General features: G+C 41.9%; 1 protein-coding gene across 1 annotated transcript; it reads right to left on the reverse strand.

Annotated features, from left to right (window-relative positions):
• Window positions 1-710: 710 nt before the first annotated feature.
• On the reverse strand, window positions 711-11,067 carry LOC132836035 (synaptonemal complex central element protein 2-like). The gene is made up of 4 exons (XM_060855241.1): window positions 10,979-11,067; window positions 8,388-8,503; window positions 4,224-4,443; window positions 711-1,243 (listed from the first exon to the last, which is right to left on the reverse strand). The coding sequence occupies exons 2-4, from the start codon at window positions 8,495-8,497 to the stop codon at window positions 1,049-1,051; spliced, it is 525 nt and encodes a 174-aa protein (XP_060711224.1). The 5' UTR covers window positions 8,498-8,503; window positions 10,979-11,067; the 3' UTR covers window positions 711-1,048.
• Window positions 11,068-17,415: the final 6,348 nt, after the last annotated feature.

Below are 17,415 nucleotides of genomic sequence, written 5' to 3' on the forward strand. Positions count from 1 at the left end.
CTGGCACCATCTCTGGAGTAAAACAGACTTGCTAAGCTTCTCTGTTAATTTCTGCTTTTGAGAGTTTGAGGGCTAACCATTTCTGGATAACTCTGGTAATGTTGGTAAGAGTTGTTCCCCAGGGAAATAACTGATTGAGAGCCACCTGATCCCCAGAAGTCATGCTACTCACTGGTGGTGCACAAACATCATGGATATTTCTTTTATCATGTGCGTTCCAAATTACATTAATCATTACAGCACACTGATTTCTCAGCAATAAAAGGGTTAGAGCAGCAGCACTTGTGTGTGAATGTCCATTAACTAGTCCTTTATAGTCATGCTGAACTATACAACACTGCAAAACACAGATGTTTATTTCTAATACAACCACCTTTAATTTAAACCAAGCTACACACCAGAATTTACAATCATTAGCATATATTTTAAAACGAGTAACCTCCCTTCCAATCTTCAACTTACCACAGTGCCTGCAGCCTGAGGTGGGTACGGCTGTGTGTGTATTTGTGGTAGCTGTCACCCATTTATGTCCAACTCCTTGACAACATGGTTCAGATTGCAACCAGGCTGAGAGAGAATTGTGGCTTTGAATGTATGTCAACTATTCCACTGCGCACAGTGTTATATCAACAGCGCAACTACCTCCATTTTGTTTTTAAATGTAACAACCTGCAAAGCAGTTCTTAAACAATTTATTTTACGATTGTTAATATAAGAAAGTCCGCCAAGCAGAAACTACAGTACAATTTCACACAGTGCTAATTAAATAAAGGTAGTAGATTCAGGCAATGGGAGACCCGAGTTTAACTCAAGCGAGTGAATGGGTTAAAAATTGGGTGGGCCCTGGAGTTTTGCAGAGGTTGTGTTCTAAAGCATAACTTTACTGGATTGCAAAAAAAAACCATTACTTAATAGAAAGCCAACTGGCCACCAAGAAATCTATAAGCAATTGCATTTTCTACCTACGACACTAAACATTTCTAAAGAAAAGGTAAAGAAAAAATGTGAATAGTTATTTTCTAGAGCCCGTTATGTAGTAAAGTACCACTTATACTTCCGGTTGAGTACACATGTCCTTGTAGACTGTTGCCATGGCAGTGCAGGTCTGTTTAAGTTCGGACTCTAAACATCTGACCCTATCGAGGATGTTTAACAGCTCTTGCAGTGTGTCCTCAATCAATTTGTTCTCACTACTGTAGATTTCAAACAATCCTTCTTCGATCTTCTTCGAGAATTCTGAAACCTTAAGAAATTATAGGGTATTATATCCTTTCCCTGATTTTCTCCCAGTCAACCTTTAAAGCTAAAGCTCTGGTTTTGCTGCAGCCCAAATGTATCCCTAACTCAAACAGGAACATAACAAATAGATGGAGGAGTAGGCCATTCGGCCCTTCGAGTTTGCATCACCATTCGATGCAATCATTGCTAATCGTGCACGTGCAATCTCAGTATCCCATTTCTGCTCTCTTTCCCCCCATTCCTTGATCCTTTTAGCTGCAAGGGCCACTTCCAGCTCCCTCTTGAATATTTCCCATGAACTGGTCCAAACAGCTTCCTGTGGGAGAGAATTCATAGGTTCCCAGCTCTCTGGGTGAAGACGTTCTTCCTCATCTCAGTCTTGATGGCCTACCCTTATTCGTAGACTGTGACCCCCCCCCCCCCCGTTCTGGACATCTCCCACATCGGGAACATTTTTCCTGTATCTAGCCTATCCAGTCCCATCAGGCTTTTACATGTTTCTATGTGATTCTCCCTTATTCTTCTAATTTCCAGCAAGTACAAGCCCAGTCGATCCAGTCTTTCCTTGTGTCAGTCCTGCCATCCCAGGAATCGGTCTGGTGAACTTTTGCTGGACTCTCTCAGTAACAAGAATGTCCTTTCTCAGACCAGGAGACCAAAACTGCACACAACATTCAAGGTGTGGCCCCACCGAGGCCCTGCCTAACTGCAGCAAGACATCCCTACTCTGATACTCAAATCCTCACACTATGAAGGCCAGCATACCACTCCCTTTCCACAATAACCTGTTGCACCTGATGCCAACCTTCAGTGACTGTTCCACCATGACACCCAGGTCTCGTTGCACCTCACCTTTTCCTAAACTGTCACCATTCAGATAATAATCTGCCTTTCTGTTTTTGCCACCAAAGTGGAGAACCTTGCATTTATCCACATTATGCTGCGTTTGTCAAGTATCTGCCCACTCAGCCAGTCTGTCCAAGTCACCCTGCACCCTCTTACCATCCTCCTCACAGGCACACACTGCCACCCAGCTTAGTGTCATCTGCAAACGTGGAGCTACTGCATTCAATTCCTTTGTCCAAATTGTTAATGTATATTGTGAACAGCTGTGGTCCCAGCACCGAACCTGACGGTGCCCCACTTGTCACTGCCTGCCACTCTGAAAAGCATCTGTTTATTCCAACTCTCTGCTTCCTGTCTGTCAACCAGTTCTCTATCCATATTAATACATGACCTCCGATACCATGAGCTTTAATTTTCCTTACTAATCTCTTGTGCTGAACCTTGTTAGAAGGCTTTTTAAAGTCCAGATACACCGCATCCACTGATTCACCCATGTGCACTCTACTGGCCACATCCTCAAAACATTCCAGAAGATTTGTCAAGTATGATTTCCCTATAGTGAATCCATATTGACTAGGATCAATTCTGTCACCGTGTTCCAAATGCTCAGTTATTACATCCTTAAAGATTGACTCCAGCATTTTTCCCCACCACCAATGTCAGACTAACTGGCCTTTAGTTCCCCATTTCCTCTATCCCTGCTTTTTTAAAAAGTGGGGTTACGTTAGCTACCCTTCAGTCTTTTGGAACTCTCCCACAGCCTATAGAATGACCACCAATGCATTCACTATTTCTAGGACCATTTCCTTAAGTATAATGGGATGCAGAGCATCAGGCCCTGGGGTTTTAATCCCATCAATTTCTCCAATACCATTTACTGACTAATAAGGATTTCCTTCAGTTCTTCCTTCATGCATTGCACTCTGTCCCCTAGCATTTCCAGAAGGTCATTTGTGACCTCCTTAGTGAACACCAATCCAAAATTTTGTTCAACTGTTCTGCCATCTTTTTGTTGTCCATTATGAATTTACCTGATTCTAACTGCAAGAGACCACTATTTGTCTTCACCAGTCTTTTTCTCTTCACATATCTATAAAAGCTTTTGCAGTCAGCTTTTATGTTTCGCAAGCTTAATTTCATATTCTATTTTCCCTTTCTGAATTAAACCCTTTGTCCCCTTCAGCTGAATTTTAAATTTCTCCCAGTCCTCGGGTTTGTCACGTTCTCTGACCAATGTATGTGCCTCCTCTTTGACTTTAAAACTATTCCTGATTTCCCTTGTTAGCCATGGAAGACCCACCTTCCCTGTTTCATTCCTACACCAGACAGGGACGTACAATTGTTGAAGTTCATCCATGTGTTCTTTAAATGTCTGCCATTGCCTATCCACCGTCAAACCGTTAAGTATCCTTGGCCGTCTTATCCTCGCCAATGCATGCCAATACGGCAATCTTCATGTGCAAGTCTGGACAGTGAGTGAGTGGATGTCATGATGACTAATGCCAGTCCAGTTTTCATCAACAATTGTTTATGAGCCCCCTAAGAAGGGAAACAGCCCCAGCCTGTTCAGCCTCTCCCTGTATCTCTAACCCTGGCAACATCGTTTCAGAAGCCTTTCAATTTCATATCTTTCTGATAGCAGGGAGACTAGAATTCAATGCAGTGTTGATGCAATCTTTGAAGCCCAAAGCCAGTTCTCCTTTATTTGGTGCGCACAGTTTAATTTGCTGCCTTTGTAATTCCGAAACCTTTCTCCCTGATTCTTATGAAGAGCTTGCAGGTGATCTGGGGTAGACATGGCTGATTATTCCCCTGCCTCAGCTAGGAACATCGAGGCCAATTGCAGCGACTAAGATTAGCAACTTAGCATCAACCTGGAATTCAACAACTCCTAACCACAGTCCCATAGCTAGGTAAATGATCTTGCATGGAACTTCCTTCATTCACACTACAACCTTTGCTGTACACAATACACACAAGAAACAGTTGATGAGTCATCTAGGCTGTTCTTCACAGGAGCTACAGAATTTCATAAAGAGCAAAGGGCTGTGAAATTGCCTCATTTCAAACACATAGCACTCTTCACATAAAATTCCTTGCATAAATTACAGCTCTTGGCTTCAGAAAAGTACAAATACCTTCAAAATAAGAGTGTCTTTAAAGCTGCTCATCAACTTGTGGTCCTTTATCCTACTTTTGTTTATTTCGTTGACCAGCTGTTTTGTTCGTTCACACAGGGCATCGATGCTTGAATCTGATGCCACCAAACAGTTTGGGGGCTTGTTACTGAAATCAATCGTGGAATCCTCAAAATCTGAGTTTGCTGTTCTTTCATCAACTAAACTACAGGATTCTGCTCTGTTACAGGAGAAAAAGTACAACAACAATAAAATAAAATCATAAGCTGGTGAGTATGATATCTATAGATAAAGAGTTATTAAAATAAATGTAAGTATTGCATAACTATGTTATGGCTGGACCATCTATCCCTTTTAGAGAAAGGAATGAGCTATCAGAATTGTATAAGGGTATATCTGGTGAGTAATTTTTAGATATTGTTCCCAAAGATGTTTTCAAGTAAGCCTGCAAGCTCTTCATAAGAATCAGGGAGAAAGGTTTCGGAATTACAAAGGCAGTAAATTAAACTGTGCGCACCAAATAATGGAGAACTGGCTTTGGACTTCAAAGATTGAATCAACTCTGCATTGAATTGTAGTCTCCCTGTTATTGGAAAGATGCTGTGAATTGAAAGGACGTTGCTGGGGTTAGAAATACAGGGAGAGGCTGAACAGGCCAGGACTGTTTTCCCTGCAGCATCAAAGGCTGAGGGATTACATTATAGAGGTTTATAAAATCATAAGGGGCATGGATAGGGTAAATAGTCAAGGGGAGTCCAAAACTAGATGGAATAAGGTGAGAGGGGAATGACTTAAAAGGGACCTAAGGGGCAATGTTTTCATGCAGAGGATGGTGTGTGTATGGAATGAGCTGCCAGAGGAAGGCGAGGAGGCGGATACAATTATAACATTTAAAAGACATCTGGATGGGTATACGAACAGGAAGGATTTAAAGGAATATGGGCCAAATACTGGCAAATGGGACAAAATTAATTTAGGATATCTGGTCGACATAGATAAGTTGGACTGAAGGGTCTGTTTCCATGCTGTATATCTCCAAGACTCTTTCAGGCAAACACAAAGTCCAACCTATTTAACTAGCTTGATATGGTAACCAAGAATATTCAATCAATGTGTTACTATCAGAGGATGCAAACATCAGCGGTCAAGAACCACGGACAGAGAGGAAGATTATGGAAATTCAACCCAATGTTACTGTTCCATTATTAAGCATCTTCTATTCATGTCAATTCTCCTCGTAAACCCAGTGTAAAAGACGTGTTTCATAAATGATTGTGCTGCCAAGCTCCGGCTAATACACTGCATGCACAATCTGGCATGCGGAACTGCAAAAGATCATCATTGCTAACAATCTTAAATAGATTCTCAGAGTCACTCTGTTTTCCAAGCTAGAATATGTTTCCTGGTAAGAAGACCTTTCTGAGATGATTGAAACTTGATTGTTCCCAGCTAAATGCGAGTCTGAATCATACATCAAGATTGCAGGTTATTATAGTGTGTGATTTAGCACAAGCCACTTACTGACAGCAAGCCAGCAACTTTAAGCCTTCAGGATTAGAGAGGAAGAAGTTTCCCCTGCTGGAATTATGGCTTGGGTTGTGGAAATGCAGCTCACATTGAATTTGCTTTTAGGCCATTCAGCCCAATGGGTGCATGCTAGTTTTTATGCTCCATATTAGCCTTTTCCAACTCTTTTTCTATCTACATTTCTAATTTCCCTTCTCCTTCATGAACTTGACTAACTTCATCTCAAATACAAGGTTATCACCTCCATTCATCAGGATATATTCTTGTCAGCCATTGTGGACCTGATGGGCAGAATGGCTTCCTTCCATGTCAGATATTTCTAATTCTCTTTAATGGTGAGCTATGAAATTTTGAACGAACTGGAGGATTGGAGCAAGGACAGCAGTTCGACTAGTGTTAAAAAGTGCTATCGAGATGTGATGGAGACATGGATCAGGGTTTCAACACAGAAAGAGGGAACATACAGACAGAATGGAGCAAAGGTTGAAGAGGTGGGAGAAAGCCAAATTTGGGATTGAGTAGGACAGGCATCCTCTGGGAAGGAGGCAGTCATTTTTTCATTAATAAAAAGAATTGTTCACGACGAGTTTAAAGTTATGTAGTTGTATGATGGTGAGGCATACATTAACTGAAAGCATTTCACAAGTACCTTGATTAGGGATAGTCAGCACGGTTTTGTGAAGGGTAGGTCGTGCCTCACAAAACTTACTGAGTTCTTTGAGAAGGTGACCAAACAGGTAGATGAGAGTAAACCGGTTGATGTGGTGTATATGGATTTCAGCAAGGTGTTCGATAAGGTTCTCCACAGTAGGCTATTGTACAAAATGCGGAAGAATAGGATTGTGGGAGATATCGCAGTTTGGATCAGTATTGGCTTGGTGAAAGAAGACAGAGGGTGATGGATGATGGGAAATGTTCATCCTGGAGTCCAGTTACCAGTGGTGTACTGCAAGGGTTGGTGTTGGGTCCACTGCTGTTCGTCATTTTTATAAACGACCTGGGTGAGGGCGTAAAAGGGTGGATTAGTAAATTTGCAGACGACAGAGAGAGAGCCTTTTTCCAAGTATGGTGACAGTGAGCACAAGGGGGCATAGCTTGAGGGGTGATAGATATAGGACAGATGTCAGAGGTAGTTTCTTTACTCAGAGAGTAGTAAGGGTATGGAATGCTTTGCCTGCAACGGTAGTTGATTCGCCTGCAACGGTAGTTGATTCGCCAACTTTAAGTACATTTAAGTTGTCATTGGACAAGCATATGTACATGAAATAGTACACTATTTAGGTTAGATGGGCTTCAGATTGGTTCCACAGGTCGGCGCAACATCGAGGGCCGAAGGGCCTGTACTGTGCTGTAATGTTCTATGTTCTATATTAATGTATTGAGTCAATTAACTAAGGATTTACACATATTCCCTGGAACACTGTGTTCTCTATTATCAGCCAACAGAAAAATCAGCAGTTTCTACTCTAAAAGTACAATTTCAAAAATAATTAATTTGTGCATTTAACATTGAGGAACAGCTGTAAGACGTTACATATACATTTTAATTTAACTTATGGCTTTTTAGCATTGCATCAGACTTATGTTTAGATTATTTTGAATTAATACGAGTGAACCTCCTGTGGCTTCATGCAAAGCAAGTCACGCAAAAGAAATCACTGTGTGCTTGTGAGACAGTAGATAGACATGCAAAAATTGCAGGAGGGGATGCTGAAATGTCAGTTCTGTCCTAAACAATCACTGCCAACATTTTCAGTTTCTGTTTCAAATTTTACTTCTGTCCTGCTCTCAGCTGAAGTCCACGAGTCAAAGTCCAGCAGATAAAGCATTCTGGGTCTAACAGCTCAAATCAGAATTAGCTAGCTAGTCCCAATATGCACTAGAGAATGGTGAAGCCCAAATAAGGAGAATGTGTGACATATGTAAAAAAAAATGCTAAGAGTTTACAGATTTAAGCATGAGCTGTACTCAAAGTTTGAACTTTGCCAATGTATCACCAGTGTACAATATGACAGCAGGACTTGTATCTGGCATGTATCATTTTCTCACACCTTTCTCATTTCACCTTTTAATAAAGCCTGATCAGTTCTTACAAGTACACCTACTGTAAGATTTCATACCAATGCATAACTGCTTTTTTATGTTAAATATCAGATAATTACCAGGTATTTTGCGCTCAGCAAATACTCCAATCTTTACTAAATTTTCATTCCCAATCCTCATCTTAAAAAGCTCCACAAAAACTGGAATTAAGAAATAATTTACCTCTGCAAATTCACTGCCTCTGTGCTGCCATCTAAAGCATATATTTTTTATAGCTGTAAATGTTTTAACTTGGAGCTCAATAAGCAATTTGTCAATCTCAGATTGATTGTCTGAGTTAAATGTTAAAAGGCCCCTCTGTCACTCATAGCTACACTGAACAGTGTGCGTTCCTAAACATGGGCAGGCCTTTGTGTGAACAATAGGAAGTCCATCAGATTCTCCCAGTTGTAACTCAAGCAGAAAATGTAGGCAATGTGGCCCACAAAGCATCAAGACAACTACAAAAAGCAAATGTTCCAGCACCTTTGGAACAACAACGTTGTAGATCAGTTTGTTTGTTCTCCCGCTTAACACAGAATAGCAAAACCTCACCTTAAATCCACCTCTGTGTAGAGATTCTTCCTGATGCCACTAGTTAGCGGTGTGCTTTCACTGACGTTCCCTACCTTTTGCTCGGCGCTATCATAATCCTTGTCAGCCATCCTGATCTACAACAATAAGCAGAGTTTTTAGAGCTTGCATCATATTTAAAACTGTAGTCTGTATTGATTGCATATGTTTTTCATTGAATTTTCTGCTCTCTTGCAAGCTGCAGATCCTTGGGGGTTCATAATCACCATTTGATGCTTTGCCCAACTCATATATTTCCAAACTTCAGTCCTGATGAAATGTCAATTCATCTAAAATGATAACTTAATTCCTCCGTCCTAAACAACACTTTCCAGCATTTTCTGTTTCTGTCGCAAATTTTCAGCATCCATAGAATTTTACTTTTGGCCTTCAGCTGGACTGATTAGGGATAGTCAACATGCCTTTGTGTGTGGGAAATCATGTCTCACAAACTTGATTGAGTTTTTTGAAGAAGTAACAAAGAAGATTGATGAGGGCAGAGCAGTAGATTGATCTATATGGACTTCAGTAAGGTGCTCGACAAGGTTCCCCGTGGGAAGCTGATTAGCAAGGTTAGATCTCATGGAATACAGGGAGAACTAGCCATTTAGATACAAAGCTGGCTCAAAGGTAGAAGATAGATGGTGGTGGGGGAGGGTTGTTTTTCAGACTGGAAGTCTGTGACCGGTGGAGTGCGACAAGGATCAGTGCTGGGTCCTCTACGTTTTGTCATTTACATAAATTATTTGGACGTGAGCATAAGAGGTACAGTTAGTAAGTTTGCAGATGACAGCAAAATTCGAGATGTAGTGGACAGCGAAGAGGGATACTTCAGATTATAACAGGATCTTGACCAGATGGGCCAATGGGCTGAGAAGTGGCAGATGGAGTTTAATTCAGATAAATGCGAGGTGCTGCATTTTGGGAAAGTAAATCTTAGCAGGACTTATACACTTAATGGTAAGGTCTTAGGGAGTATTGCTGAATAAAGAGACCTTGGAGTGCAAGTTCATGTCTCCTTGAAAGTGGAGTCGCAGATAGATAGGATAGTGAAGAAGATGTTTGATATGCTTCCTTTTATAGGTCAGAGTATTGTGTACAGGAGTTGGGAGGTCATGTTGCAGCTGTACAGGACATTGGTTAGGCCACAGTTGGAATATTGCGTGCAATTCTGGTCTATTTGTCTGGACCTTGTCTATTTCACCTATCCATGCCCCTCATGATTTTATAAACCTCTATAATGCCACCTCTCAGCCTCTGACGCTCCAGGGAAAATAGCACCAGCCTATTCAACCTCTCCCTAAAGCTCAAACCCTCCAACCTTGGCAACATCCTTGTAAATCTTGTCTGAACCCTCTCAAGTTTCATAACATCTTTTCTGTAGGAAGGAGACAAGAATTGCACACTAATTCCAAAAGTGGCCTAATCAACGTTGTGTACAGCCACAACGTGACATCCCAACTCCTGTACTCAATGGTCTGACCAATAAAGAAAAGCATACCAAATGCCTTCTTCACCATTCTATCTACCTATAACTCCACTTTCAAGGAACAATGAACCTGAACTCCAAGATCTCTGGTCAGCAACACTCCCCAGGACCTTACCATTTTGTGTTGTATAATTCTTTGGAGCAGCAAGAAAAAACACTCAATTTTCAATTGTTTGCTTTGTAGCTTGGTTGGGGGCAGTGCAAATGTTAAACTAAACAATACCTCTGCAATAAATTCAATATGCTCTGTGTTCCTAATTCAGGAATGAAATTAAACATCTCTACACACAAAGATTTGTAGCAATTTGGAAACTCTCTTTCATAAGAAGCAGTTGATACTAGCTGTGAGTTTGCTAAGATGTTGTTTAACAAAACATGTTAAGGAATAGGGGACATCAAAGGCCCACATATGGAACTATGTCACAGATCAGCTATTTTATCACTGGATGGGCTATATCATCATTTCCTGTTTTCTTGGGTTTCAGGAATACTATTGTTTGATCGGCCAGCCTGGCTCTCAGTGAGACAAAAGTGAGGACTGCAGATGCTGGAGATCAGAGTCAGTGTGGTGCTGGAAAAGCACAGCAGGTCAGGCAGCATCCAAGGAGCAGGAAAATCGACGTTTCAGGCAAATGCCCATCAGGAATGAATCCTTTTGGCTCTCAGTGAGACCTGCAGTGGTGAAAATATCAAAACGAGCTGGATTTTCTTGCTTGTCAGCTCCAGGTTACTTTGTCAGCTAGCTCCTTAGCTTGTAGAGGTGACGTGAAGCAAATCACCTTCACTCTTCAGTCTAGAGGTGTTAACACTGAGTTTACCCTTGAAAGTGCCTCTCACCACTGGAGGAGACAATGTGAGGGATATGCATGTTCCTGCCTGAAATAGTCTAGTGATGTGCACTGGCTGGTATGGGCCATGCACAACAGAGCAATACATTCTGCATTCACCCACTCTACACCATGTGCCTTAATATTTAAGAAAAACTTGAGTTGGGCACAATTTTGAGAAAATAAAATCATTAAATGCATTTAACTCCTGTTAATTGTCATTGCACGACAGTAAACTACATATACCACGGCCTTACCTTTTATTTAAAATGATATAATGTGAGTACATATAAATATGAAGGTTTATTGAGGCTACCTGCCTCTTCCCTCTGGCTTCCCAGGCCCGTTCCTAAGGGCCGCAGCCCCCTAGCGACACGCCCCGCCCCTCACGTGACCCACGCCCTGCTCCGCCCTTCTGTGGCGTCAGATGATTACATCACCGTGACCCCCATTCACAAACTGGAGCCGTTCCCGCGCTCTCTCGATGCCCACCACGTGGTCAGAGCCCGCGTGTGTATGATGCTAAGTGCTCTGTGGTACTAAGTGGAAATAGGGAACCAGGACTAATTAATATGTTTTCACTCTTCCCAGCTTGCAAACAAAATAGGGATGTGCTCTTGACATTATTTTTAGATATTTTCTCATCAGCCTGTTCAGAAATTTTATGACTCACCTCTGGACTAGGTGGGACTTGAACCCAGGCCTGCTAACTCACAGGTAACAGTGCTTCTGTTGTGTATTTTGGGACCACAAAAACTCCCAAAGTGCTTTGCAGACGCTGAATAATACTTTTGTTCATAAATAAAATGTCAACACCTCTAGAAACCCAGTCTGTGTTACCCTACTGGCTAGTGGGCTTGCTGGAGTAGCAAAACAATCCCGCACACCTTGATACTTTCACTGCTGCAGGTCGGTCTCGCTAAGAGAGCCAATCTGGCTGGTCATCAACAATAATAATGCATCCAGTGATATCATGGCAGATCTGTGACCTAACTCCACAAATTGTATACAAAACAAAGAATTCTGAATGCTGGAGGTCTGAAACAAACAAAACAGAAATTGCAGGTGAAGCTCAGTGGGTCTGGCAGCATCTGTGGAGAGAGGAGTAAAGTTAACGTCTTGAGTCCAGTGACCTTTGTTCATTACTGTTCCAATGCAGTAGTGAGTTTGCACGGATCAAGCTGCCTTTAATGGAAATGTGATCGTGAGCAGATAGATTTTCCTGATGTTGGTCGAGGGATGAATACTGATCAGAATAATTGTCCATCTTCTTCTAAATTTTGCAGGAATCTTACATGTACTAAAAAGACAGAAATCTCCTTAGCTTAATACCTCACACTGATTTAAAAACATTAATAATATTTCATTTTCGGGGAGCTATATATTTACTTGTCTGTGTATTCATCTATGGTTTCATGATCCCCCACCTGGAGTATCATGTGCAGTTTTGGTCTCTTTATCTCAGGAAAGATATGATTGCCATAGAGAGAGCTCAATGAAGGTTTACCAGTCTTGGTTCCCAAGATGGTGAGACTATCCTACAAAAAAAGATATTGGGCACACTGGGTCGATATTCTCCAGAGATTTGAAGAATGAAAAGTGATTGCGTTTGAGAGTTACAAAATACTTAAAGTGACAGACAGGGTAAGAGGGTTCCCCTGGCTGGGAAGACTAGAACCAGGGCGTACAATTTAATAATAAGATGGATGCCATTTAAATCCACAATGAGGAGTCAGTTTTTATCTCAGAGGTTTCAGAATCTTTCAAATTCTCAATCCTGAGGGCTGTTTAAACTCAGTCTTTAAGTATGTTTAAGGTACCAATTGATAGATTTCTGATGCTCAATGGCATACATAGTTAAAGGGATGGGCTGGGTGAAAGCATAGCTGTGTTTAATTAGCCACGGTCGTATTGAACTGTGGACAGACTCCAGATGGGCCAATGGGCTGAGAAGTGGGCAGATGGAGTTTAATTCAGATAAATACGAGGTGCTGCACTTTGGGAAAGCAAATCTTAGCAGGACTTATACTCATAATAGTAAGGTCCTCAGGAGTGTTGCTGAACAAAGAGACCTTGGAGTGCAGGTTCATAGCTCCCTGAAAGTGGAGTCGCAGGTGGATAGGATAGTGAAGGCGGTGTTTGGTATGCTTTCCTTTATTGGTCAGAGTATTGAGTACAGGAGTTGGGAGGTCATGTTGCGGCTGTACAGGACATTGGTTAGGTCACTGTTGGAATATTGCATGCAATTCTGGTTTCCTTCCTATCGGAAAGATGTTGTGAAACTTAAAAGGGTTCAGAAAAGATTTACAAGGATGTGCCAGGGTTGGAGGATCTGAGCTACAGAGAGAGGCTGAACAGGCTGGGGCTGTTTTCCCTGGAGCGTCGGAGGCTGAGGGGTGACCTTATAGAGGTTTACAAAATTATGAGGGGCATGGATAGGATAAACAGACAAATCTTTTCCCTGGAGTCGGGGAGTTTAGGGTGAGAGGGGAAAGATATAAAAGATACCTACGGGGCAACTTTTTCATGCAGAGGGTGGTTTATGTATGGAATGAGCTGCCAGAGGATGTGGTGGAGGCTGGTACAATTGCAACATTTAAGAGGCATTTGGATGGGTATATGAATGGGAAGGGTTTGGAGGGAAATGGGCTGGGTGCTGGCAGGTGGGACTAGATTGGGTTGGGATATCTGGTCGGTATGGATGGGTTGGACCGAAGGGTCTGTTTCCATGCCGTACATCTCTATGACTCTATGACTCAATGGGCTGTATGGCTTTACTCCTGTTCCTACTCTCTGAAATAGCCTAGCAAATGTAAAATATATACTAGCCCTGTAGGACTACCATCACCTGAACTACAGCTCAGCACCACCTTCTAATCTTATCCCCTGACTGAATGATTAAGTCATAAACTGCAATGATTGCACTGTGTTTTGACTAATAAGTCTGCCTGTGACCATTTATGTTAGGAAACATTTCAACAGTAAAGGCAGCTAATATCAACACTGACGGAAATAGACTCACCTGTTGAAAAAAATGGCATTACTGCAGATTAACCATCTCCACAATACATCCGCATGTGGCTCTGTCAATAGATATTAAATTTCATTTGAATGTTTACACTTCATATTTCAAAGAGCTATTAATGAGCTTCACTTCAGTGTAACAGTTTCCCTCCCTTCATTACAATAAGGTCATATTTTCATCCTTCCAGCATGAGATGAGTCCCAGAAATATAAGGTGAATGATTCTCTTTTTATTTTCCCTCTCTCCCAATCAATAATCTGTGAAGATTTTCTGTCACACTGCTAGATGGAAGTTTCTAGAACGATTCTGCTTGTGTGGATATGCTGGATTCTGCAAGTCACTGCAACTACAGCATTGAGCCACTTCGGGGGGACAACAATGGCAGTGAGCTGAGATACATATTGAGCTGAGCAATCTTGTATCCTTGACAGAATTTAAATGTTAAATATCACTGGCGCGGTGATTCAGTGGTTAGCACTGCTGCCTCAGGGTGCCAGGTTCGATTCCAGCCTCGGGTGACTCTCTGTCAGGAGTTTGCACATTCTCCCTGAGTCTGCGTGGGTTTCCTCTGGGTGCTCTGGTTTTCTCCCACAGTCCAAAGATGTGTTAGACAGGTAAATTGGCCATGCTAATTTGCCCATAGTGTTAGGTTCATAAGTCAGAGGGAAATGGGTCTGGGTGGGTTACTCTTCGGAGGATAGTTGGGCCAAAGGGCCTGTTTCCACACTGTAGGGAATCTACTCTAATAATAAAAAATATACAAAGTGTGGTTTCCCTCAATCCTGAAGATGATGAAAAATATGCATTTATGATTGGATCATACAATGCAGAAAGGCCGTTCAGTCCATCAAGTCTACACTGACAAAAACTATTCTAAATCTACACGAGTCCGACTTTCCAACACTAAGCCCATAATGTTGAATGTTATGACTTTCTAGTGCTCATCCATGTGATGTACTGTAGCATCTCTAATATCCTTTGCACTATCCAGAGGCTTTCACAGCCAATAAGGTATATATTTATAGTCCTTGTTATATGAATCACGGCAATCAATTTTAGCAAAGAAAACTCCCACAAACAGAAACATGATAAAGGTCAGAGAAAGGAATAGATTTTGACCAGGACACTGGAGATATGAACAAAATGCACTGAGGAGAGTTAGTACTTTACAGATTAAACAATCATGGAATCTTACAGTATCAAAGGAGCCCATTCAGCCCATGTCCTATCTCTATGAAAGCACCTATGCAAGTTTAAAAGATTGCAAGCATTAGTTAATTTGGAAGTCTGAGAAGGTATGGGTTTTAGTTCTTTAGAGGCTACTGAAAGCTTACTTTATTAAATACAAAGTTTTGGAGATCATCTGTCTTGACCCATTGGACATGTTTACTGGAAGTCACATGTCTGAGTTTATGGCTGTCAGGAGTTGTTGTTTAGATAATGTTTAGAGTTCAATGAGCGTGTAGCCTGGTGAGAGATCTTACCCAACCCATCCTCTTCTGCCTGTTCTGAAACATTCCTGAGAATGCAGTGCGAGAGTTGAGAGAACTAATAAGGCTACAGTGAGTTAATGTGTATGAATTCTACGGGCAGTTAATGCGGCAGTCATTGAGTTATAAGCACATAATACAATGCAGCTTTATTTTGCCTGTCATTCATACCCAAGCCCTTCCCCCAGCTTTAAAAGTGCTGACTCGTGACTATGTTTGGTTCATGTGACCATCGGCCATCTTCCCTGGCTGTTCACAAAGGCATGAATGAGATAATATTTACTTTAGCGAATGACAGTGCTTTGGGAGAGCCACCTCCAAAAATCCGAAACAAAAGCAGAAAATGGTGTACGTGCTCACAGGAAGTCACGTAACCCGTTGTAACCTGTAATCTTTGTGAGTTAGTATCTGTGTGAACTCTCCAAAGGATTAAGACCAACTGAAAGGAATCAGTGTTGTTGCCTCTTAGCTTCAACCCAGAAGCGTTAGGGTGCAGAAAGAGGCCATTTGGCCCATCATGCCTGTACCAGCCATTATATGAGGATCATTACCTGGTACCAAACTCCTGTTTCTTCCCCTATAGCCTTGCACAGTACCTTCATCCAAATAATCTTCCAGTGCCCATCTTGAATGTTTCAGTTGAACCTGCCTCCACACTTCCAGACAGTGCATTGCAGATCCTAACTACCCACTGTGTGACCCAAACCATTTATTGCTGTGCATCATGTTGTTCGGGACTCTGACTAGATGGACCAGAATGGACATGAGTTTACATAGACACCTTGGGAGGGTGGGCAAGAGCAACTGGCTTTTGCCAGAGCTTCACAAATCAGAGATTTACAGCTTTGTAGCAAGTAAGGTGGAGAGGGAGAACAAAGAATCCGATGCAAGATAAAGGGCAAGTTACTGAAAAGTAACGATGGTGCCCTGGAATGAGTGAATTGCCTTAAGAGGAAAAGCTAGGCCTGTATCCTCTGATGTTTAGAACAGTCAGAGGTGACTTGATTTAACCATAAAAGATCCTGAGGGTCCTTGACTTAGGTGGATGTGGAAAAGATGTTTCCTCTTGTGGGAGAGTCTAGAATTAAGGGGTCATCATTTAAAAAATAAGAGAGCAAACTTACATCCAGAAAATAAGAGAGTGCCCATTTAAGTCAGAGATGGGGGAACATTTTTATCTGAAAATGTGTTGCTGGAAAAGCGCAGCAGGTCAGGCAGCATCCAAGGAGCAGGAGATTTGACATTTCGGGCATAAGCCCTTCTTCAGGCATTCCTGAAGAAGGGCTTATGCCCGAAATGTCGACTCTCCTGCTCTTTGGATGCTGCCTGACCTGCTGCGCTTTTCCAGCATCACATTTTCAGCTCTGATCTTCAGCATCTGCAGACCTCACTTTCTCCTCGAACATTTTTATCTCTCCAGGGCTGTGTGTCTTTGGAATTTCCTTCCTCAAAAGACAGTGGATACAGAGTCTTTAAATATTTTTAAGGTACAGGCAAGGAGATTCTTGAGTACCAAGGGAACGAAGGATTTTCAGGGGTATACAGGAACGTAGGGTTGAGGTTAAAATCGGATCAGCCATGATCCTATCGAATGGAGAAGCAGGCTTGAAGGGCTGAGTGGCTGCCTCATCTTCCTTGTTTGTATGTTTGTAAAAGAAAGTGGTGATGGAATGATTAAAGGAACAACAGATGGAACCAGGGAAGGTGTAAATGGTAAGTACAAAACTGTCACTGCTGTCTGGGAGTGGTGAATGTGATATACAGTTGCTGGAATTAATGCTCAGGTTCACAAAGATTGTGCAGTGTCTCGCCTACAGATGAATTTCACAGTGAGCAATGTTTAGAAAGCGAAATAAGTGTGTTACAAATGTGCAGCGCATCAGGCAGCATCTGTGGAGAGACAAAAAGAGTTAATGACCTTTCATGACTTTGTCTATCACCACTTGTCTGTCTGGAAGACCAATGGAATGTTGGCCCTTATTTCAAAGAGAATGGAACATAAACTTTGGGAGGTCTTGCCAAAACTATACAAGATGTGGAGGAGCCGGTGTTGGACTGGGGTGAACAAAGTTAAAAATCATACAACACCAGGTTATAATCCAACAGGTTTATTTGGAAGCACGAGCTTTCAGAGTGCTGCTCCTTCATCAGTAGCTGTGGAGCAGGACCATAAGACACA

This window comes from Hemiscyllium ocellatum, chromosome 45 (genome assembly GCF_020745735.1).
Source record: "Hemiscyllium ocellatum isolate sHemOce1 chromosome 45, sHemOce1.pat.X.cur, whole genome shotgun sequence".
Lineage (NCBI taxonomy): Eukaryota > Metazoa > Chordata > Chondrichthyes > Orectolobiformes > Hemiscylliidae > Hemiscyllium > Hemiscyllium ocellatum.

Bases quoted from the DNA above. Each gene is read 5' to 3' on its own strand.
- LOC132836035 (XM_060855241.1), bottom strand. From the start codon at position 8,497: ATGGCTGACAAGGATTATGATAGCGCCGAGCAAAAGGTAGGGAACGTC. The intron at 4,444-8,387 runs GTGAGGTTTTGC...CTCCTGTAACAG, and splicing joins TACACAGAGGTGGATTTAAG to AGCAGAATCCTGTAGTTTAG. The intron at 1,244-4,223 runs GTATTTGTACTT...TAATTTCTTAAG, and splicing joins AAGACACTCTTATTTTGAAG to GTTTCAGAATTCTCGAAGAA.